At 40.5% G+C, this 24,863-nt stretch overlaps 1 protein-coding gene across 3 annotated transcripts in view; it reads left to right on the forward strand.

Moving 5' to 3' along the window:
* CLCC1 (chloride channel CLIC like 1) overlaps positions 1-24,863 on the forward strand; it is a 71,724-nt gene that overhangs the window by 23,190 nt on the left and 23,671 nt on the right. For all 3 annotated transcript variants that reach the window (XM_030207063.1, XM_030207064.1, XM_030207065.1), the window contains exons 5-7: positions 1,801-2,022; positions 6,632-6,772; positions 16,683-16,776. In XM_030207063.1, coding sequence (XP_030062923.1) covers positions 1,801-2,022; positions 6,632-6,772; positions 16,683-16,776 — 457 coding nt within the window. The remainder of the gene's footprint in view (positions 1-1,800; positions 2,023-6,631; positions 6,773-16,682; positions 16,777-24,863) is intronic.

Genomic DNA, 24,863 nt, shown 5'->3' on the forward strand with positions numbered 1-24,863 from the left:
CTGCTGGGTTATGCCTGTATTCTATAAGAATCAGGGGCCAGATGCCATTATAGAATACTAACTCCCCTATGCTATCTGAGGATATGATCCTTGAGGACTTTGGTGGATGGGGTGGTGGCAGTAGGGTAGGGTTTTGGTTGTTCACAGAGAACGGTGAGTGTAAGACACTGATATAAGCACCAGCAGTCTCTAGGACAGCATTGGCCTCACTGGATTTGGGGATATGTATAGAAATAAAGGTTACTAGACTGAAGCGAGGTCTAACCATGTTGTTGGGATTCACAGTTAATTACTAATGTGCATGTGTTTTGGCTGTGGTGCCTGCAGCAGGAGTCTAAAACATCCAGCAACTGGACGCTCCATTAAGCTCAACCATTCCACCAATTGCAACTCAGCGCAAGTAATTTGTGATTATCTGTCCATGTCATTTATTACCCATTGAAAAAACTAAAACAAACAAAAAAAAAACGGTGAAAGGTATTTCTAGAAACATGCAAACAGCTCCCCTTGCAACATTTTGGCAGTCAGCTAATCATACAATAGATCATTTTACAGTTTTTTGTAACTAAAACAAGTGGAATTGAGGTGGCGTGGTGGAGATGCAGATTCTGTCTTGAGTAATGTACTGGTCAAAATGGTAGAGACTATTATAAAGAACCAAATTACAGAGCATATATATAAGCATAGATTGAGACAAAGCCAACATGGATTCAGTGATGGGAAATCTTGCCTCACCAATCTACTACATTTCTTTGAAGGGGTAAACAAACATGCAGATAAAGGTGCGCAGGTTGATATTGTGTATCTAGATTTTCAAAAGGCATTTGACAAAGTATCTTATGAAAGACTCCTGAGGAAACTGAGTCATGGTATAGAAGGTAATGTACTACTGTGGATTAAAAACTGGTTAAAAGATAGAAAACAGAGTAGGGTTAAATGGTCAGTATTCTTAACAGAGAAGGGTAAATAGTGGGATTCCCCAGTGGTCTGTGCTGGGACCACTGCTTTTTAACATATATATAAATTATCTAGAGATGAGACTAACTAGTGAGATAATTAAATTTGCCGATGAAACAAAGTTATTCAAAGTTGTTAAATCACAAGAGGACCTTACAAGACTGGGAGACTCGGCATCTAAATGGCAGATAATGATTAATGTGAGCAAGTGCAAAGTGATGCATGTGGGAAAGAGAAACCTAAACTGTAGTTTTGTGCTGCAAGGTTCCACATTAGGAGTCACCGACCAGGAAAAGGCTCTAGGTGTCATTGAAGATACTTTGAAAACCTAACACTTGTGTTCTTATGTATGTTCTAACAAGGTTCTGTTGTATAAAATGGGACATATGGTAAAATAATTAATGCTAATGTTGTGCACATTAGTAGCAGCTGTAAACCTGAAAATTACTCCCAAGATGCAAATTCAACTTATGGATTTTATCCATACAGGAAATCTTTTGTCCATACTGGTAGGATAACACAGATGGCACATCTCCTCATCCAAACTAACTACTACTTATCATTTCTATAACAATGTTCTGAAAGGTGAACTGAAAACCACCCCAGTTTCTATATATTAGCTTAATTCCATATAATCGTTACATCTGAAGGCTTGTACTTTTTGCCACCTTGTCTGGGTTCTGTAAATAGAGCATTTGTTCCGTTTTACCTGCAGGTGCTTTACAGAATCTTTGGGTAATAGTTAAGAAAATAATAAGCATATGATAGGAAATGGAGATTCCATTTGTTATTTTTCCCCATTCTTATGTTTTTGTTTTTTTTTAATATTGTGCTTTCTGTTAGCCTGATGAGACCAACACCGAAGGCCATTATGATGCTGAAATTATCCTTACAAGACAGACGTTGTCTGAGTTCAGCAAGTTTCTTAGTGAGGAGGACTGGAAGCCAGGTGCCTTGGACGACGCACTCAGTAATGTCCTAATAAACTTCAAACTTCACAATTATGAAGCTTGGCAGTGGAAGTTCGAAGACTACTTTGGCATTCAGCCATTCACCTTGTTCATGGTAAGCTACAGTATGGAGACAGTTCCGTGGCAGAGCACCATGATTTGCAGAGCTAGATTGGTAGATGTATTTTGATTCAGAAATTATTTTGCATGTTTGCCAATTAAACAAATTGAACAAAATCATATGGAACAGCAAATCTGCACAGCATACAGTGCAGTAAGAATTAAGGTGACAATTGGTCAAAAACTCTGGTCTAACACAGTATAGGCCAGAATTCAAACCAAAACAAAACTGTTACACTCAAAATAATTTTCCTTCAAAATTTTCACACTCAGCAAGTTAGAGATATCCCTTATATGTCCAGGGTTGGGCCTCTCACTGGAGCCTGCCCCCCTTTCTTGTAGCTTCTTCCTTTGAGTTACATCCACCCGCAGGCAGGGTTCCTAGGCTTCAAAGGATAAGTGTCACAAAACAATGGTGGCAGTTCTATACTTGCTTTCTTGAAATTCAGTCTTCAGCTTCTGGCCCAGCAACCTTCCCAAAGGAAGACTGAACTCAGCTTTCAGTCTCTCATAGTCCACTAGACTCCTCCTCTAAGCTCCACGCTGCTACAGGATTGGGCAGAAATTCTAAACCCTTATTCTGATTGGAGGAAGTAAGGGGCTGGTCTTTTAAGGGTAGGTAATTTTCCTTTACTTCCCTTAACTCCCAAGGATTGATCTTGTGGCTCACTAGGACCCTTTCTTATATCACTCCTTGTAAGGGCTCAAGCTAATTCTGGGTTTCCAGTCCTTTTTCCTAGGTGATGGGACATAGATCCCGTCACATCCTTATTCATAAAAATTGGCCTAATTTGGATAGCACATTCCTTTCTCAAATCCTAAAAACTGGTAGCTCTCTAATGTAAGTGGGTTATAGTGAATGGAATATACATATGTCCCTCCCCAAGAGCCTTTCTGGACTGTATCTATACTTTGAATATGTTCAGTACAAAAAGCTTCTGCAAATTCCACCCCACTCATCGCCCCCTGGATTCCATACATAAGAGAAGGATCTTGCTTCCCCATCCAGCTCTGCTTGGACCCAATGTTTGTTGTGCTCCTTTGTTTTCTCCTACTTGTTTCGTGGGGAACAAGTGCACCTCCACACTTCGTGTGGTTTTTCTTTGGCTTGTTGTGCTCATGTGCCATTCCACAACAGTGCATGACTGAGCCACCACAAAATAACTTTCTACAGCTAGTAATGCTCAAACCACCTGACTTTCTTGAGCAGAACTTGACTACCCCAGAAATTTTCAGTGGTTGGTGCCTCCATAACTGAAAGAGGCTCTTATGTAAGATTCTAAATGTTTGTATAGGAATGTATACTGGGAACACTCACATAGCACACCCTAGACAGAAGTACAATTTTTATACTAGTTATCCTTCTTAACCAGGACAGATTAAACTTTTCCCATCAGTTCTATAAAGAATTGGGACATAATTGAAAAAAATCCTTGGGCTATCGACTGTTATCTGTGCTCCTAAGTATTGAATATTCTTTTGCCCTTTTAAAGGCAAAGCTCTTCTTAAGCCACTGGACTAGCTGCTCCATATAGAAAGAGATTTATAGTCTCCAGCTTTGTCATGTTGGCTTCAAAACCTGATATTTGACCAAATTTAATTTTTGGCTGACAATGAGCAAAGTGAGCTATGGATGTCTTAGTAAGAATAGGATGTCATCTGCCAAGATCTAGAATTTACATGGTCCCACGTCAATCCCCTAATATCCTTATTTCTCCTAACTGTGACTGCTAAGGGTTCTATACTTAAAAACAAATAACAAAGTGTGTGTGTGTGTGGGGGGGGGGGGGGTTAACCCTGCCTCATTCCCCTCCTGAGTGGAAAGATCTTGGGATATTCCCCATTCACTTATACAGCCTATGAGATTTTCTATAGCATGCCTTAAACCAGTTTAGCAAGTTTTGTCCAAATCCCATCCTTTAAGTGCACATTGCACAGAACAGGTAATCCAATTCAACTATCAAACTCCTTTTTGGAGTCTGTAAATAGCAAGAGTGAGAATTTCACTTATCTTTGAATTTCAGATCAGATTCAGCATTCTTATGTTGTCTGCATCTTGACACCCTAGGATAAGCTGAATTGGTTCATGTAGACCAGTCTTCCTATAAATTTTATGTAGTCTCCCAGCCAAGGTATTAGCTAGCAATTTCACATACAGTTCCTTCCCTACTTTATTACTGAAATCTGCCATTTTTACTGTTCTGCCAGATCTTCTCCTTGTAAATCTGCATTAACTAACACCAAGGTGAATCCCCTGTCTCTGTTTCTGTGAAGATCTACTACTACTATCATTTCTAAAGCGCTACTAGACGTACGCAGCACTGTACACTTGATAGTAGGGATATGAGGACTGTTTCTTCCATAACTGTGTCTGAACATAACTAAATGGGTTATAAGCCCAAACTGGAAATAGTGTGAGAGAGAGTGACAGAATTCAGTAACATGCAAAACTTACTAGCATTATAATTGTGTTCGCATTTGGGTAATAACTGAGAAAATGCTGTTGAAAACTTAATTTGTTCTTTAAAATCTCTAGATCCTTATTCTGGGTGCAACTGCTAGTATGGGAAAAAATGCCAGTCACCATGGGGTGGAGGAAGAAATTTCAGTCACGGGTGGGGGGTTTGAGAGAAATGCTATGCCTAGTGCTTAGGGGAGGGGTGGAACAGAGACTCAAATATAAACTGAGGCATCTATTTTCGGGAAATAGTGTATCTCGCTTTCATCAAAGATAATTTGCATATGTGTGCTAAGTGACCATGCCCACTCCCGGTCCGGTCAGCTAATCCGAAGCGAGGACACACCCAATCCCTGCCAACTATATGTCCCACCCTCTTTGATATCACCAGATATAACATAACCACACCCTAGCTTCATCTTATTTGCATAGCCCCACCCCAAACCCTGCCCACTTTATATATAGTCCACCCCACCTCTTTCAGTGACATCACAGGAAGAGACATGATAACTATGTCTCTTTTTCCAAGATGGTGGAGACTACTGGACACATCCTGTGACTTCCAGTTTCACACTACTCACATCCAACTTTGATGGGGTTATGTGATGGGAAGTGATGTCAAAAGCCCCCAACTACCCACTACAGCTGTGAAGGAATGTGTACAGCTTAACGTACCTTTCTTATAGGAAAGAAAATAGGTGTTTTTAGTCTTCAGACTTTTTTTATTCTTTCTTTCAAAGGATACCGTTGCCGTTTAACCCACAGCTTTTAACGATTTTAAACCCCTAAAGGGTGTTTGTTTTAAGCTGGATTGAGTTTGTTTTATCTCTCTCCTTAAGCCACTTCTTTGTTTTTAAAGGCAGAAGTCCATTCACCTTCATTTTTTCAGAAAAAATCAGCAGACACAAAGCTGATGACTTTCACAAGAAACCCTAGGGGGTCTGGCTCATCAGGCTTTCAATACTTGCTGCCTTGTAAACTCCTTTTATCTGAATAGCTGCAAAAAGAGCTTTACAATCGATTCCCCTCTGTGAAATCAGTCAGTTTGCATCCTCTCTCAATCCCCCTCCACTACTCCCCCCTCCCTTTTCTGTAGACAGCTCTATGTAGGATCAGAGCCTTGCAATGTGGAGCAGCAAGAGATAGCCCCACTCATTCATTAAATGCAACATTGTCATAAAATACAAAATAAAATGAAAAAAAAAAAGTAAAAACATATTAAAAATAAATAAATTATATCTAATTATAATAAATCTTAAAACAGTTAATCAACCACATCTGATACAATTAAGCAGCTTATCCATAATACAACTTCAATAACAGGCCTTTTTAAATAAATACATTTTACTTTCTAAATGACATTGAGGATATTTATCTTAACTCTAGAGGAAGATCATTCCACAAAGTTTTATTTCCGACATACTGCCTGCAAGGCCAAAAGTTATTAAAGTAGTGTATGTTCAGGTACAGTAGGGTTTTTTTTTTCTGTCCATGGAGGGCTCACAGTCTGTGTATGTTTGCATTTGAGGCAATGGAAGGTTAAGTGACTTGCCCAGGAATTCAAGGAGTTACAGTGCAATTTGAACTGGGCACTCTGGTTCTTATCCTACTGCTCTGTTACTGTTAACAGTTTGCTCTGATGATTTCTTCTTGAAGGATAAGGAACCTCCAAGGTTTGAGAGTACATTCCACTAGAGGGATGACAGCATCTTGGGTGGCGTTACATATGGTGGCACTGGTAGACATCTGTAAAGTGGCAATGTGGTTGTTGCTTCATACATTTGCAAAGCACTATATAGGTTTGATGTGGGTGTGCAAATGAAAGCTGCGTTTGGAGCTGAAGTTTTTTGGGCAGGACTAGCAGAATTTCACCCTTCTAGAATTGCATTTTTGGCCTGTGAACACCCTTAATAAACATTCTTTACCACCAAGTCCAGAAACAAAACAGCTCTGCTTCCTCATATAAAGGGACTCCCAAACTCATTAGGCTGTTTCAACTTCTTTCCAATTATATAGTGGTTATAAATGATTATACATTGATTTTTAGGAATTTGGCCTATACAAAAATAGCCTATAAATTTCTAAGCTACGTTAAATGAAAATCAGATCTGAATTGTATTGCTGTAATTGCTTATTTGTCTTCTAGGTACTTTTGTGTTTGCTGTGCATCGTTTCACTGATAGCCACCGAACTGTGGACTTGCATTAGTTGGTTTACTCAGTTAAAACGTCTTCTTGTCATCAGCATCATCCTCAGTTTTGGGTGGAACTGGATGTATTTATATAAGGTAAACTTCAAAGCATTGCATATAAAATCAGATAATTTATTTTTGATACTTCTCTATGTAAGATTTTTTTTCAAGGACTCCTCAGGGGCCTACGTTACTACCTCCACCATGTTTTATATTTTCTTTGTTCCACAGAGTTGACAGTGGACTTCCTTTTCTCTTGGATAGCCACTAGGTGTCACCACACAGCGTCACCTGACCCACCTGTCTCCCTCTTATTCCATGTTCCAATATGGGAAGTAGTCTGGCTCCAAGCACATGAAGTATGCAAGGTTATTTCCCATATGGAAGTGGAACCCCAGAAATGCATAGTTTGAGTGCATTTATAATTTTAAAGCAGTCTTACATTTAATAATAATAATAATAAATCAGATGGCACATTAAGCAAACCATAGTGCAGCCCTGCTCACTCCTAGCTGTTTCTGGTCTTCCTCCCTACATGTGATTCAAAGGGGTAACAATGTTGAGGTTCTTTGTGATTGTGTAAGCCTGTTTGCAGACATGTCATTCCATCCATAGTACATTGGAATGTTAAGCTTTGTCCTTAACCTAGGAGAGAAGGTCTGCAACTGTGAGCCAGATTCGGTCTACAGGTCTTTAATCCAGTCCAGTACAAGATAGTCACAATGATATTCCCTCCTACCTGTATCCAGATGTTTCTTCTTAAACAAGTGATCTGTGAGAGCAGCCTAGCCTTCTCCTTCTGGCCATAGCGATTTACTAAAGGTGTCAAAGTAGCATTCAGTAGGCAGCAGGTTCCCAACTCCCCTTTAATCTCTAGTAATAACTCCAGTGTGGGATTAAAGACCTTATGACTGCTACCATCTGCTATTCTGCAATATCTGCCTCTCCATGGTTGTAAGATGGGAGCTGATATTGCTGGTTGTAATACCTCTCCAGGTATCAGCACTAGACTAGCAACATGGATCTGATGGAAGGCAAAGCCTTTATGTCGTGCCCAACTCTGGCAAATGCAAGAGGATTTGGAGAGCTAGGAGCTGCCATTTAGACACACACAAGCCTGGATAGGTAGGCTGGGGGTAGAGGAGCAGTGCCAGAGGCTGTCCTGGTAATCTTGAAGCAAGTAGACTGAATTGCTCAAATACAGCTGTAGGCATGGATAAGGAACCTCTCCTGCCTGGAGACTTCTGACTGGCGCCGACAGTGAAGAGGGGAAGAGGACAAGGAGGCAGCAGGTGAAAGAAGAGAGAAACCATCATTCTTAATGCCCATACCAGAGCAATTCAAAACACAGACAGACGAGTTGTAGCTGTGGATTATCAGATGAAGACAAAGAAACAAAGTAATTCCGTGTAATTGTTGCCGCGTAAGAGCATCGTGCAGTGATAAAATGGTCAACATTTTCTTTGTCTCTAGCAGGTGGTGGTGGTACACATGCAACTCTTTGCCTACATAGCCTTAACGCCTTCTGGACTAGATTATCCTACTTTTCAGCTGAGAATCTAATGAGGAAACTTAATTTGGAAATACTTCAGTCGCCAAGTCCCTTTTCTTTTTTTTTTCCTCCCTCTACTCTTGGGGAAGTTTGAGGTGACTCTAGGCTATGCAGTTTAGTATGAAGAGTTCATTGCTGAAGATTATTTGAGCTAGAGAGCAATACTCGGAGGTTCTGAGTCTCTTCCCTCTTCCCCCACCTCTACTCTGACTCTCCTGAGGATAAAAGTTCCTTTCTACAAGCAGCAAGTATATCCTTTCTTTCCATGTGCTGAATGTTATCTGCATATCTCCAGGGTCCTTCTTCAAGCATTTCCTGTTTGTAGGTGCTGGTTAGACCCGCACTGAATTATTTGTTTACAGTATTTGTCAAGTTTTGGGTACTTTCCATTGCGGTGCTTCCGTTGTATCCCTTGAAAGAGATTTCAGATCACTGTCTCAGTGCTCTTCACTGTTTGTCTGTGAAGCAGTTTGCTTATACCAGTAGTATTCTCTGGGAGCAATTTTCTCTGTGGCCTCAACCTGGGGTGGGGGGGGGGGGGAAGCATAGGTGTGTGTGTGTGTTGTTTTTCTCAGAGTGGCAGTGCCATTTTGATTTATTTATTTATGGTTCGTTTATATCCCACATTTTCCCACACATGCAGGCACAATGTGGCTTACAAAAAGTTAAGTAAAATTACAAAATAGGAAAAGTATACAAGGAGTAGACAGGGGGAACAGCATCTAACAGGGTTAGCTGACCTTAACCCCTCTGTCTCCACCACACTCGATGTTGCCTGATGACCCGATGAGGGATGTCCATAATTGGCTGCAAGAAAGTCAGATCTACGAGTAGTGCGTTCTGAGCTTGCAGCCCTTGGTGTGGACCTGTGTGGCGACATTGCTGATCCGGGCAAGTGCATCGCTGATGACGAAACAGCCCTAGATGAACATGCTGAAGTCATCTCTGGCATAGATAAACAACTCTCTGATTACAAGCAAACTACACAACACCTTTTGAACAAGATTGAGGATTTAGAGAATCTGAGCCAGTGCTCTAATTTGATATTCTAGGGAATTCCAGAGAGGTCTGAATACATAGATTGTGAAGAAGTGGTTCAGCGAATCGCTGGTGCCCTATTATCAGAGGACTTTACACTGAACAACAATGTGCTTGGAAACAGCCCATCAAGCTCTGGGGCAACCGGAGTCAAAATTTGCCTATGGATATTGTGGCTTGCTTTAAGGATTATAAAGTGAAAGAAGCAATTTTGGCCAAGGCAAGAGCTCGTACGCCATATGAATGGGATACTTACAAAACTGATATTTATCAAGACTTCTCCACCACAACACTGAAGTGTAGAGGTGAACTGCACCCCCTAACTCAGCATTTGCAAGATGCTGGAATTTGCCATAAGTGGCAGCATCTGTTTACCTTAGTATTCAACAAGGATGGTAAAGCTCTCTGGATGATGTGTAGGAGATACTCCCCCCTCTACAGTGCAACCTTTTCAAAAATGGGCACAAGGGCCTGGAAAGCCCCAAGTGGCAGAGAGTGTTTCACGGCATGGTCCACCTGTAATGGCACCAGTCTGATAGAGCACTGCTGCCTCAAACAACGAAGACCCGAAATAGGATTGCCCATTGCTTTTTTGTGATACTTTACATTGTGTGGTTGGTCATCCCGGTTATGTTCTGGTTGGAAATAGTGACTGATGTCTGGGATGGACTCTAAGGGTTGACAGATGATCTTAAATTTTGATTTCTTCCCACCAGAATCAGTTCCTTTGCCTGTCTTATATGATGGTGTATTTCTTTTGCTGTTTGACTTGCAGTCTGCAGAGATAATAGGCTATTCTGTTTGGATTTGTTTTTTTGCTTCTGGCACTCTTGTCTTCACAGCATGGGCAGTCCTCCCAGCCTGCAATGCTGACTCTATAACATTTTTTGCTACCATTGTTTCAGGAGCCTGTTAATTGTCCCTTATGATACTGAAAGTGAGGTAGGTTTTGCATAGCCTTTGTCTTTATTTCTTTTGAGACATTAATGCTCTGCACATGGGCATTCGGTATGTTCTTTCAGATGTTTCAATTTAGGCAGATTTCATTAGGTAACTCCTGCCTTCCCACTCTATTGCATGCCTTCAGTACCTTTCCCAACTCACTGGGCATGCTGCTTAAACTCTATTGTGTTGAGAAGAAGAAAAAAAACCTAAACAAAACACCATCACTTTCACTAATCTGTTATCCTTCTTGAATACTTAAGCATAAGCATTGCCATACTGGGAAAGACCAAAGGTCCATCAAGCCCAGTATCCTGTTTCCAACAGTGGCCAATCCAGGTCACAAGTACCTGGAAAGTTCCCAGAGCAGCAAAAAGATCCTAGAGTAAGCAGTGGATTTTCCCAAGTCCATATAAATAATGGCTTATGGATTTTTCTTTTAGGAAATTATCCAAACCTTTTTTAAACCTTTCTAAGCGAACTGCTTTTACCACATTCTCTGGCAATGTTTAATTACTCATTGAATGAGGAAATATTTTCTCTGATTCGTTTTAAATTTACTACTTAGTAGCTTCTTTGCGTGCCCCCTAGTCCAATTATTTTTGGAAAGAGTAAACAAGTGGTTCACATCTACCTGGTCCATTCCATTCAGTATTTTATAAACCTCTATCATATCTCCCTTCAGCCGTCTTTTCTCCAAGCTGAAGAGCCTTAGCTACTTTAACCTTTCCTCATAAGGAAATTGTCCCATCCCCTTTACCATTATTGTTCCCCTTCTCTGTACCTTTTCCAATTTATATCTTTGTTGAGATATGGTGACCAGAACTTGGCTGTAGAGAGCTTACCTTGGAATTCTGTTTTGCCTATTTTTATGTTCTCTGAGAACTAATTAGGTGTTCCAGCCTCAAAATTTGGTTCTTTTTTTATTGCAGGTCTATGTTGTTGCTATTGGAAGTTTTTTTCATGGCTGATCAGCTGTGATACCTTTATTGGTATCCTTTGTTCTACAGCCTCCAAGTATCTGTTCTCTTGTGTCTTGTCAGGCTCGACTGGTTTGTTCAGAAAGTCTCAATGACCAATGTCTGTGCTTCAAGCTGCCTCTGCCTACTTCTGCAGACAAATCCACAGACACAACAGCTATTTGGACCAAACAGTTTATAGATCTTCCAGTGGAGATAGTCCGTGTTCAGAGAATGCAGTAGTTTACACTCTTGAGACATTATCAACACAGAAATGGACTACTAAGCTGAAATTGGCAGGGCCAGCCCATGATTCTGGAGTCTTCAATTTGCTGTCTCTGCACTATCCTTCCTTCCTCCCTCCCCCCCCCCCCCCCCCCCCCCCCCTTCTCTCTCTCTCTCTCTCTCTCTCTCTGTGGAGCTAACAGTTTTTTAAAAAAATTCTTACTACTGCTTCTGGGATTATTTCTGGACACCTAGGTTACTCTATCAGTTGAAATTGCATGCACAGCATTAAAATGCTCTACTATCTTCCATCCTTCCTTTGATATTGGATATGGTGGCTGTCAAGGTGACAAACTCCAGGACAGCCATAGTTCTTCGGAATGTCAAGGGACACAGTTATTTTAGCTTGTGAACAGGTAGCATCTTAAGCCCCATTAGAGAATTCTACTTTTCCTGGAGGAGTAGTTTAGTGGTTAGTGCAGCGGACTTTGACCCTGGGGAACTGGGTTCAATTCCCACTGCAGCTCCTTGTGACTGTGGGCAAGTCACTTAACCTTCCATTGCCCCAGGTACAAAATAAGTACCTGTATATATGTAAACCGCTTTGAATGTAGTTGCAAAATACCACAGAAAGGCGGTATATCAAGTCCCATTTCCCTTTCCTTCCATGTTGGATTCTAATTAAGAATTTGGCTCTTATGGAGGGTGTGTTTCGGGGGGTGGGGGAGGGAAGGGGAACGCGCTGGGGAGGTTATGATGATTGCATCTTTGGAGTGTTATTTTTAATGTTTATCCATGGCTTGTGTACTGATTTGGATGTTTAATAATAAAAGTGTAAAAAATAAAAATATAAACTTGGCTCTTATGGGTATGTTGTGCCACTTCTATCTTCTAGTGAGCTGGACCTCCTTCAGGAGCAATCAGGGTACAGGAGAAAGTATTCCCTCTTCTCTGTGGGTTATTTTCAAGGCCTCCAAATCCTTATTTTTATTTATTTATTTAAAAAATTGTCACCTATGTACAGATAGGCAGATCACAAAGCAGTATAAAAACAATAACAGACACTGAATTATATAATATTCAAAATAAAAAATCAGCCCCATGCATATTCAAACAAATACGTCTTTGGTGACTTACTGAATTGACCCCTACTGCTATATAATCTCAAATAACCTGGTAATTTGTTCCAGATTTGTGGACCTGCTATTGAAAATGTAGTGTTCCATATATTAGCATATGCCACAGTTTGCAGTTTAGCATTCGTCAAAAACTTAAACATTTCAGACCTCAAGGATTGGTATTCTTGAATTACATCTTTAAGATATCGAGGAACACAATCAGAGTACAGTGCCCGGTGTATTGCTCTTCATTCAGTGTTCTGAACTAACCTCCCAGCTTTTCAGCTTCCATTGGTTAAGTTCTGATTCCAGTCTTTGTTGGAATGCACTGTCAAACCCTTTTTGTGTTAGACTGCACCTTCAGACCTTTGGCTTTTGTTTGGGGAGGCCACGGAAGGCATTTTCTTTCTCCTCTTCCATGATTCCTTCACTCTTCTCTGGAGTAGTCCCCACACTCTGGAATGCACTGCCTCAAAGGCTCCGCTTAACACAAGACTATCTGTACTTCAGGAAACAGGTGAATGCTTGGCTCTTCAACCAGGCCTTTAATGGAAGAACTTGTTACTCTCACTCACACACCCAAGGAGTGACACAGGCTGCACATACTGCAGCAGGACATGTTTATCTACTCCTACTCTAGCTGAGATAATATTTAGCCATCTCTCTGATCTCAGGTGCACCTTTCTTTAAATTAGTCACCTTATTTTCTAACTCCTCTTACTTCTTACCTATCTATATGTTCCCTTTTTGCTTTTACCTACACTGTCAATTAAAATGTTCTATTATGTAGTAACATTATAAGTAGTATACTAAGCCATACTTTGTATTGTTTGAATATTTTTACTGCTGTAATTGTCTATTGCTCATGTTTGATTTATTCTTACCGCACACCACCTTGAGTGAATTCACTCAAAAGGTAGTAAATAAATCCTAAAATGCCCCCAATATGCGTTCTAGGGTTAAATTAGTCACCTTATTTTCTAACTCCTCTTACTTCTTACCTATCTATATGTTCCCTTTTGCTTTTACCTACACTGTCAATTAAAATGTTCTATTATGTAGTAACATTATAAGTAGTATACTAAGCCATACTTTGTATTGTTTGAATATTTTTACTGCTGTAATTGTCTATTGCTCATGTTTGATTTATTCTTACCGCACACCACCTTGAGTGAATTCACTCAAAAGGTAGTAAATAAATCCTAATCTATATAAATAATTTTCACCTCAAACATTCTGAAGCTCACTCTGTGGCAGGGAAACACTGAAGCCCTGCACTGTTGGTAGGCTAGGCTGTCAGCACCATTCACTGTCACTCATAGACCCGCCCTCAGCCACGCCCCTTCCGCACATAATTCGCAACCCCAACGTTCTAATGAAGCTGCAACTTCCGAAGTGGCATAGATCGGAATTTTTCCCCATGAGTGTCTGCCCCGCCCTCGCGTCACAACGTGATGACGTTGAGGGCGGGGCTATGACACTCAGTGAATTGCATCGCCGCACCCACTACTCAACCCTACAGCATAGATCGCCGCCGCTCCCCCCTCCCTCCATCCAACGTCAGCTGTTTTGTTTTTCAACAAACATGGGGAGGGGGTTGTTTTCCTTCCTCTGGCGGACGGCCGTTCAACTGAAACGTTCCATAGGTTACTATGGAACTTTGTAAGTCTAAGTGCTTTGAAGATGAGCCCCATGGTATCCCATCTGACCCCTCCCTGCCAGAGGAAGTGCCTTTCCTTCCCAAGTTTTGTCAGGAAAATGGCAGCTGCCATTCCAGTTTGTTGAGGTCCTGGACAATGATTTTCCTCCTAGAGAGGCTGTGATTGTCGTGTTTTCACCGGATCCTGAAAGATGTTCAGGTGAACTGGGAGTTCCCTCTGTCAGTTCCTGTCCTGCCCAAAAAGATTGATACCATGTATTGGATCCAGAGTTCCCCAGGTTTACAGACCTCATCATTCCCTGGTATTAGAATCCATGCTCAAAAGATCTAGGAGTTCACTGACACTGCTTTGTCTTCTCCCTCCCAGGCAGAGAAGCTGAAACCCTGGATTCTTTGGGGCGGAAAATGTATCTGACCTCTATGCTCATGTCCCGCATTCCACCTTATTGCTCTACACTTTGTCTCTACACTTCGTCTCGCATAACACCTCATAATGTAATCCATAACTGAGTTGTAACAAACTGTACTTCCAGCTTTCATAACGTATTGTAAGCCACACTGAACCTGCAAAAAGGTGGGAAAATGTGGGATACAAATGCAATAAAATAAAAAAACAAATAAAAAACTGCAACTATCTGCAGGAGCAGGTGAAATTCGGTGCTGTGAGAACTCACTCTCCCCACCCCCCTTTCTATTTTTCTCTTGCCTGCGTTCGGCGCTCATACAGCAACAAAACGGGCGACAACATCCGAGCCCTATGACGTCGCCGTCACACCGAGCCAGGCTGTAGCGAGGGCTGATCCCTCGGTCAAAGGGCACGAATTCTCTTGCCTGCCCTGAACGTTACCTACCAGGACCAGCGCTTGCGAATTGCTCAGAAATGGGGCGGAGCCTCACGGGACACGATTAAACCTACGGGCCGGCGAGCAAGCAGGAGAAGAGATCAGAAATCTCCATATTGGGCTTAGGAACAAGCTGTCTTCAACTTATATCCCTCTCTGTCCTCTGGAGAAAGAATCCTCTTTTTCACAGGCGAACAATAATACAACATTGTATTTGTTCATTCTGGAGATGGTGAACGCCCCTATGGTACTATGTAAGCCGCACTAGCCATTAAGCCCGTTAAAATGGGCGACATTTCCAGCTACCCTCCTGTCCGCTGCTCCCTCCCCCCTCCGTGCCGGGTCCCCTGCACTGACCTGACGGCGCCTCTCACCTCCGTGTGAAAGCGCTGCAGGCAGCAGCAGATCGCTCTGCTGCTGCCTGCACCGCTTCCACACAGAGGTGAGAGGCGCTGTCAGGTGAGTGCAGGGGGCCCAATACGGAGGGGGGCAGGAGCGGCGGCGGCACAAACACTGTCAAACACTCTCTCAATCTCATACACTCTCGATCTCACAGAGAGTCTGTGTATCGCACACATACTCTAACACTATCTGTCTCACACAAACACACTCTCTCACACACACTGTATCTGTGTGAAACACACTCTCACAATCACTGTGGCTCACATACGCACTCGCACACAATCTCAATCTCACACACACACTCTCTAACAGACACACTCGCAGCCACACACATTCACTCTCTCTCTCTCTGTCTCACACACACTCTGTCAAACATACGCACTCTGAGGAAAACCTTGCTAGTCCCTGTTTCATTTCTGTCAGAAACGGGCCTTTTGTACTAGTAAATACATAAATGAAAGAAAATATTTTTGTTTTGATTTATGAAAGCCACTTGTCCCCTGAAACATGCTCAAAACAGAATAATCCATTTGTACAAAAGAGATAAGGTGAAGATGTGATTCTATGTGCCCCAATGAAAGGAGAATTTAATTTTACTTCCAATCTTTATAACACCAGGCTCCCCATGGCAGATTACAACAGTTAAGATGAACCCATCAGTACGCAAGATATCCTCACTGAAATTTGGCCATGTATTACTGTATTGTATAGAACAGTTCAGAAAAATGAGCACAAAATACAGCCATTGTTAGTGCTGTTTCCACCAGCTACAATAATTTTTGAAACAGTTTAGTGATATTCAGTTTTGATTTCATGACATGACATATCTACATATGGGACACTTTCAAGTAACTTCAAAAAGCTATCAAATAAGTTAAAAAAAAAAAAAAAGTATTTTGTTGTCCATCTTTTAAGGCACTGCCTATCCAACTGGAACAGCTTTTGACTTTTTACAGATGGGACCACGCATAGGCAGTCCATTATCTCTAATAATCTTTTACTATTGCTTTCAGTAGTATTTTGTTATTGCTTTGAGTGTACTTGTGACTCCGCCTACTACGCCTACTGGCTTCAACCCATATAATGGGCTAGATAGCCTCATACTATCTCCTGTTCTCAATCTAACTTTATTGATTAAGATTTCTTTCTTACCACAGCACTGCATGTGCAAGTTATGGCTTAAAAGCCCAGTGTAAAAGCATGCAAATGTTTTAAAACAATTGTATTTTCAGGTTGCTCCTCTGAAGCTTCGTTTTTGGTTTTTGTAGGTAGCATTTGCTAAACATCAAGCTGACATGGCTAAAAGAGAACAATTTGACAGCAGCTGTGTAACAAAAATGGACTGGAGTGAAAGTCTTGTAGGTGAGATCCACATTGTATTTCTTCTAATGCTGTCTAACCAAGGTAATTCTCACCTGAAGTGATGCAATTCTGCACAGACTGTGATCTCTCAGAAAACAAATAAATGGACTACCTGTTATACACTGAATACACTGCTCTGTTTAGATCTCTTCAGAAATGTGAAGAGCAATCTAATAATATCTACTGTGTATCTTTGGTCTTATACTTACCATTTGAGGTATTTATAATGGTTACATAGCACAGATCTGAAAATGCTGAGGAACTGCACATCATTTCTGTGATTATGCAGCAAGATACAGCAGAATTGTCTGACCATAGATGATATCTGTTCCATGACACTCACAAGTTAGATTATTTAAGCCATCTTCACCTGATTTAAATAGCATATGTTTGGGCACTAAGTGCAGAAGAATAATGCTTCAGCCAGCATGAAAGGTATGATACTACAAAACTCAACTTAAAAAACAAAACAAATATTTAACCCATACTTTTGTTTGAATAAGTAGATTGTTTACTTTTTTTTTGCATAAGGTAATCAACAGTGTGTCATTAAGGAAGAGAGATGTATACTTGTATTATAATAAACTAGTAAAAAATGCCGGTTCTCAAACCAATGAAACGGGCGCTAGCAAGGTTATCATCTAATGGCGATTATGTTTTTAAGGTAACTGTTAGGAAGAATGTGCTGTGATGATAAAGAATAATTGGGAAGGGTGTATAACCTGTACAATGTAACCCATAATCAAGCTGTACAACTGTATTTCCACTATTCATATCTTATTGTAAGCCACACTGAACCCGCAAAGAGGTGGGAAAATGTGGGATACAAATGCAATAAATAAATAAATAAATATAATGAGTAATATGGTCCAGGGGTATGACGTGGATTGTTTTCTTTTTTTCATTTTTTAATCTTTGTGTTTTGTGTTAATTTTTATTTATAGTATATTTCCAAAAAGCTAAAGAGTACGCAGAAATTTAAAATTTTTTTATTAGAAATATAATGCTCGTTTACATTTGCAAGATTTCTTTATAAACAGTATTTTTAGTGAAAACTTTGTTTCATTGAGGGAAAAGCTTTCCTTGTTCAGGATCATCTATGACTTTTACAATTGCATCAGAAGAGTTTCGAACTCTTGAAAATGCTACATATAATTGCCCATGTGTAAACACTGGTTCTGGGAGGAAAATGCCAACTTTTTCAAATGTTTGTCCTTGTGACTTGTTAATTGTCATTGCAAAAGCCAATTTCACAGGAAATTGTTTTCAATGTAATGTAAATGGGAGGTCAGTGTTAGATGGTGTTAGTTCAATACGTGGGATAAAAACAATACTCCCTGAAGTTGACCCAGTGAATACTTGACTAATAATGAGGTTAGTTTTCAAGTCTTTAACTATTAAGCGAGTTCCATTACATACTACTACTACTTAACATTTCTAGAGCACTACTAGGGTTACGCAGCGCTGTACAAAATAAACAAAGAAGGACGGTCCCTGCTCAAATGAGCTTACAATCTAAAGAACGAAATGTCAAGTTGTGCAGTCTAGATTTCCTGGGTAGAGGTGTAGAGGTTAGGTACATAAACCTCGCTTGGTATTTAAATTCCTGAGTAGGATAATTATGGCTCCAATTTTTAAATGCAGTTTATGGCAAGGCATGCCAGTTGGAGTTTGTTCATGAAGGAATTCTATAGGATATAACTGATGTGCCTCATCATTGGAGTCATGAATGGAGTCCGAACTTATATAAGTAATTGTCTCACCTTCTAAAATATTTAGAACAGCCTCATTTATCTTGTCAACGTGCATTTTTTGGGCAAAGAATAACCTTTTTAGCAAAGTTGTAAACAGTATCTGCGGTAATTTTTTCTCCAAAAATGGCATTAATTATATTGCTGTCACAAATGTGCTTCTGTGGGATTTCGATAATATCTTTGAAACCATCTGGACATGGAAGATTTCCGTCTGCTAAAGTAATAAACCAGTTGTTGTAATCTGGGTCTACAGAGCGGACATTGTTGTTTAATTTTAGTATTTCAATTTTTTTCCATAGTTTATTTAACTTAATGCTGGCTTCAATAATGTGAGCTTGATCACCGTGTGGTACCACTGGTAGAGTTTATCGAAAATCTCCACTAAGGAGAAGAACTTTCCCGCCAAATGGTTTCTGATTGTTCATGATGTCTTCCAGCAGGACTGTCTAGGAAGAAGCATGTGTGGGTTATGTTTTTTGTATTGCAGGCAGAAAGTATAGTATGAAATGCTTCCCTTTGCTCAGTATTTAGTTTTTCTACCATTTATTCAGCTTTCTGCTTTTCATCTCCAACATTGAAGGCAAGTTTAGGATCTTCTATTCTGTGGATGACTATTGGTAAACCAAGTGTTCAAGTTTTTTGCCGTGTGTAGTCAGCACGGCTTGAATTTTCTGAAGGCACAATTGTTCACAAATCGAGCAATCACCTTTGCAACCATGGATGTGTTGAAAATATTGTCATATTAAGTTTGTATTTTTGGAAAATTTGGAAAGCATTTGATGGTACAGCAAAAACACAAATGTATGCAAAAAGGTGTCTGATGTGAGTGCATCGTCTAAGGTGTTCTCCCACAGAGCTTCATCGTCGATGAGCCCCATTTTCTTGGCTGCATCTTGAAATGTATTATAAAGAACACTTGCAACTGTTTTTAAGTCTTCAAAGGACTAGAATTAGGCTTAAACAGTAACGCTCAGGGTCCGCTGAAAAATGAACTGCATACATTCTCCCAATTGTTTTTTGTCATGTCCTGCTTTTCTACATTTCCACTTTCGTTCTAAGTATAGTACATAGGAATATCTACATACAAAATGGTCTTTGGAGGATTGTCTTCTGCATTAAGTTTAAACCACGCTGTTAAAGTGGTGTCCCTGGTTTCTGGCTCTTTGTACTTCAGTCTCAACTTCGTTAGGGTGAAAAACAATGCTTTGTTGATCTGGTAAGTGTACTTCCAATCTCTGGATAGTATGTGATTGGTGATGCATTTCAAAACTGTTTAATCGCCATGCAGCTTCAGGAGCACTAACATATCTAGAGTCAGTAAATGTTTTAATTTCATCATGTTGTAAAGTTTGGTGCTCTGTAATAAACACATTGGCACAATCGTGTCCTTTATAGACATTTTTAAAGATGTACTTGACACTTTTAATAGATGCACATATTTCCACATTTATATGGGAATTGTACTTTAAAAGTAAGTAAGGGTTATAAGGGACTACCCAATGAATTTTCCATTTAAGAGTGTACCAATGCCGTTATTCCTTCTGCTCTATTTAGGATATCCGTCACAGTTCTCAATGGTTTCATTTTGGAATGGTTTTGGAAACTGTGTAGAGCACTTCCCATAAAGCATGCAGGGATAATTTAAGTTATGGTCACTGCATGGGCCATGTATCATATGTTTAGCAACTGTTGCATGGAGACGTGGAAAGTTGTTTATTTCAGGAATTTCAGCACATACGATTTTGTCAATTATTTCCTTTCTTTTTGGCTTGTGTTCCTTCCTCTTTCATGATAATTAATATATGAGCGTGAGGTAAACCACACTTTTGAAATTCAATGACATGAATTTTTGCAAGAGGGACACCAAGTATATGCTTTTTGCATATATCGTGTAGTAACTCTTTTAGTTTTAAATGAAACACCCTTACCAATAAGTCAGGTCGAAATTCTGGTGCCTGACCTTTTTTCTAGATTTTGAGTAATTTCTTCCCATCTTGGGTTGCAGGTCATAGTAATGAACAGATCTGGCTTGCCATATTTGCGAACTATTGCCATTGCATCCTGAAAATTTTGATGCATATTTCTTGGGCTGCCAGCAAAAGATGATGGTAAAATAAATGCCTGGCCAGGTGGGTCCATTAACCCAGAGTATTTTCAACTCTTAACAGTTTTTGATTTTGTCGAATATAATTGTCTGTTTGCCTCTGTTTTAATATATGCATCCACACAATATTGTTGTGTTAGTTTTCCTGCACTAAGAAAAAGAATTGAATTTGTCTCTTATTGCCAGACGGTACCCATAGTACTGCATTTGTGTAACTCTTAGTCTTGGGTTGTTTGATTTGCGATAGAGGTGCATTATACATTTTGGTTGTTTAGACAAAGGAATATGTATCCCCCAGCTCTGATCTCCATATGGAAAGAGTAATGAATTTACCATTGGTTGTAGATTGTGGTCCAACACACTGATTATCTCAGTTTTGTTTTCTTCATTTGGCTTGTTTCGGCAATGTATTATCAGATCTCTATGTAAGGAAGGTTCCCCATCTGTACTTTGAAAAATGAAAGCCACCTCATTGGCTCTAGGGGCATTGTATCTTCTTGAATCATTTTTGCGATCTTGAACAATTGCCATTGAAACTGTTGGAGGTTCTATTCTTCTTCGTTGTGCTTCACATATGCATTCATTTTCTACTTCATACAACATCTTGCACGCATCTGCAGATGGATTGGATTTTCCCGTGCCATAAAATCGCTTAATTGTCTTATTAATGTATGGTTGATGTGTGCATTTGTTGAGATTCGTAGTCTCTGAACGGCTGCTTCATCAGGATCAAGAATATATAATTGAGCAAATTGTCTTTCATTGTCATTTTGAGGTTGTAGTGCTGCTGTTCTATGGTAAACAGTACTATTAATTCGAAAACAACAAGGGCCATATCCGGGTGGTGGTGCAATGTTAGCTCCCATGGAGGCAAACGTTAAGGAACTATTAATGTTTTGTACAAAATTCTTTGAATATTCATGTTCCCCGGAGAGAAGGTGTTGTTTTAATTCATTGTACCTAATTCCTGAAAGTTGTACTTTGCCCTTACTACAACATTGCGTAAATAGGTTGTCAGAAGGTGTTTTATTGTGAAAATGTTTGGCATTGCAAAATATACAGGCTGCGTTCATTGGACCACAACTATAGTATTGAGTTTCTTTTTCATTGATACAGTCTTATTGCAGTTCCTGTGGTTAGAGTTCTGCACTGTGCTGTCACTGTATCCGTTCTTCTTGCTTTATTTTGTGCAGTGTCACAGGGGTTTTTCTTTTGTTTCAGATTTCTATTTGTTTTGCATTTGAAATCTGTTATATTTTGTGTTGTCGTTCTTCGTTGCTTGTCTGTCATTTCTGCAAGTCTTTTCCGCCCTAAATCTTTTCGTCTTTGTCTTGTTGTTTGTCTCTGTTTCTCTGTCATTTGTTTAATTCTGTCATGTTCTAAATATGTTCTCCTTTTTCTATTTGTTGCTCTTTCTTCTTCTGTCAGTTTTCCAAATCTTTTGCGTTGTATAGCAGTGTGCCTTGTTCTGTGTGCTTGTCTCTGTCCTTCATTTCAGCAATTCTGTGCCTTTATGAATCAGTGTTTCTTTGTCGGTTACTTGCACTTTCCTCATCAGTCATCTTTTGTATCCTGGACCTTTTCTTGCAGTGGCTTTTTGACTTTCATGTGCCTTTTCGTCTTCACTCAGAGCTGCACGCCTTTTTCGTTGTGCTTCGGCTCTTTTTCTTTTAACTTCAGCCTGCTCCTCAGCAGTTAGTGCTCTTTTTCTAGTCATGTGATGTTCACTACGTTGGAATGTGTTTCTGATTGTTGTTTGTGAGCTACAGTATTTTGGACTGTGCCTCTGCTTCTCCTCTGTGCCCTGCCTTCCCCTCCATGTGCTGCAATTCTTCCCTATTCTCTCATCCTCTCCGATGCAATCCATGTGAAGCGATTCTCCTATGCCGTTCTCTCCCCTTCCCTCCGTCTCCAGCGATTGTGGCCTCTACATGATGTGCACCGATTCTCCTATGTTCTCCCCTCCCCTTGCCTCCCATGCCATCCATATCCTGCAATTCGCCTGTGTGTGTGTGTGTGATAGTGAGACACAGACAGACTCTGTGTGTGTCTGTGTGAGAGAGAGTGTGTGACAGTGATTGCACTGTCTGTGTGTTTTTGTATCCTTTTCTTTTTTAGATATTATCCTGTTTTTTCTGTTGTATATAAATTTATGTGCTGTGTCGTCCGCTGGGTACCTTGCGGTTCCGTGTCTGCCCAACGTCAGCTCAGCATTCCTCCAGCTTTCCTTTCCCTCTCACTGTTCCGCCCTCTGACGTTATAACGTCTTTTTGCGAGTGCGGGACAGTGAGGGGGAATGTAGCGTTATAGGCTGCTGTCCTTCGCATCTCAGTCTTGCACCACTGCTTAGTGTGTTCGCCCGCTTCCCGCCACCCTGCTGCCTAAATTGTACTTCGGGGTTCCATCGCTGTCTGCCTGTCTGTTTTCGTAACATCCCCTAACGTCAGTTCAGCTTGCCTCCAGCGTTCCCTTCCCTCTCACTGTTCTGCCCTCTGACGTTATGTTTTGATGCGAGGGCGGGGCAGTGAGGGGGAACGGAATGCTGGAGGCTGGCTGATGTCATTTGTTGTTACGAACCCAGGCAGCCAGACAGCGATGGAACATTGGAGGTGCAAATTATTATATAGGATTGTTGGCAGATTGAGCAGTGTTCTCTTTTTGTGAGAGTTTTAATTCCTTATCTCTTCAGACCAGTCCAGGTGCTTGGGTTTATGATCTACCCTAAAAAACACCCATAACAACCCAACCACAATACACCAACTCTGTGTACAACCTATCAATAACTTACCAGACCAAAGGCACAATAACCAACCAAAAGGAAAAAACTCCATATATGAAAACAACCAACAAAAAGAGAAAAAAAACAACAACAACAACAAATTCAACCAACGAGGAAACAGACAACTAATAAAAATAAACACATCGAATCCCCCCACAGAACCATACCGCTCAATCCAAATAGGATACATTAATGCAAGATCAGCAGTAAGCAATTCAATAGATATACTAGACTGGATTACCACAGATAATTTAGACCTCCTATTCATCACAGAAACCTGGTTCCACAACCCTACAGACCCCGCCATTTTAGAGACATGCCCACCAGAATACAAAATCACCCACTGGACAAGATATGGAAAAAGGTGGCGGAATAGCTATCATTTACAAATCCGAGTTCACCATTGCAGCCACTGGTGAATCCACCTCACCACAACTTGAAATCGCCTCGACAAGAATTAATCATCCAAACCTACTAGAACACCTCAACGCTATTCTATTCTACAGGCCACCAGGAAAGTGGCAAGACGCCCAAACACAACTTATGGACTTCGCCTCAAACATCCTCATAATAGGAGATATCAACCTACACCTTGAAGACGACACCTCAACAGGAACACGAGAATGCAAAGAATTTCTAAAACTTTGGGATCTACATGCACCTAACACTCAACCAACTCACATAAAAGGACACACACTAGACATTACACACAAATTTGACCCAGACTCAACTATCCTATTCACTGACACAAGATGGACACCCACACTGTGGTCAGACCACCATAAAGCACATGTCTCCCTTCACTGGCGAAAAATACACAGAAGCGCAATCAACAAACATGAGCGAACAACAACATACACCACGAGAGGAAAAATAGACCCCACAATATTCTGGCAGCAGATCTACCAAAATGAATGGTCAACAAATCGACACCATCCAATTCCTCCAAGAATGGGACGATATATGTAAAATAACATTAGACAAAATCGCCCCTATCCAAACCAGAACATCACATAGGAAAAAATCAAATCTATGGTTCACCGAAGAGCTGAAAAAACTCAAAACACAAGTCAGGAAACTAGAACGCGCATGGAACAAAAAGAAGGAAGAACAAACACTAAGTGCCTGGAAACTACTTCGGAGGAAATACAAATACACCATAAAACAGACTAAAAGACTACACTACAAGACAATGATTGGATCAAACTACAAAGACACACAACTCTTCTACCTTGTGAACAAATTGCTAGACACCACACCAGTTACAAACAACAACAAAGACATACCAAGTGTTGACAACCTTGCAAACTACTTCAGAGAAAATTATACAACTATGACTTAAAATACCCGCCAGCCCTACTGAATACGCCACACTCCTAGACTGTCTAGACCTAGAAGACGGAATATACCCAGCAGACAGAACCTGGACCGAATTCGAACTACTATCAGA

This window comes from Microcaecilia unicolor, chromosome 6 (genome assembly GCF_901765095.1).
Source record: "Microcaecilia unicolor chromosome 6, aMicUni1.1, whole genome shotgun sequence".
Classification (NCBI taxonomy): domain Eukaryota; kingdom Metazoa; phylum Chordata; class Amphibia; order Gymnophiona; family Siphonopidae; genus Microcaecilia; species Microcaecilia unicolor.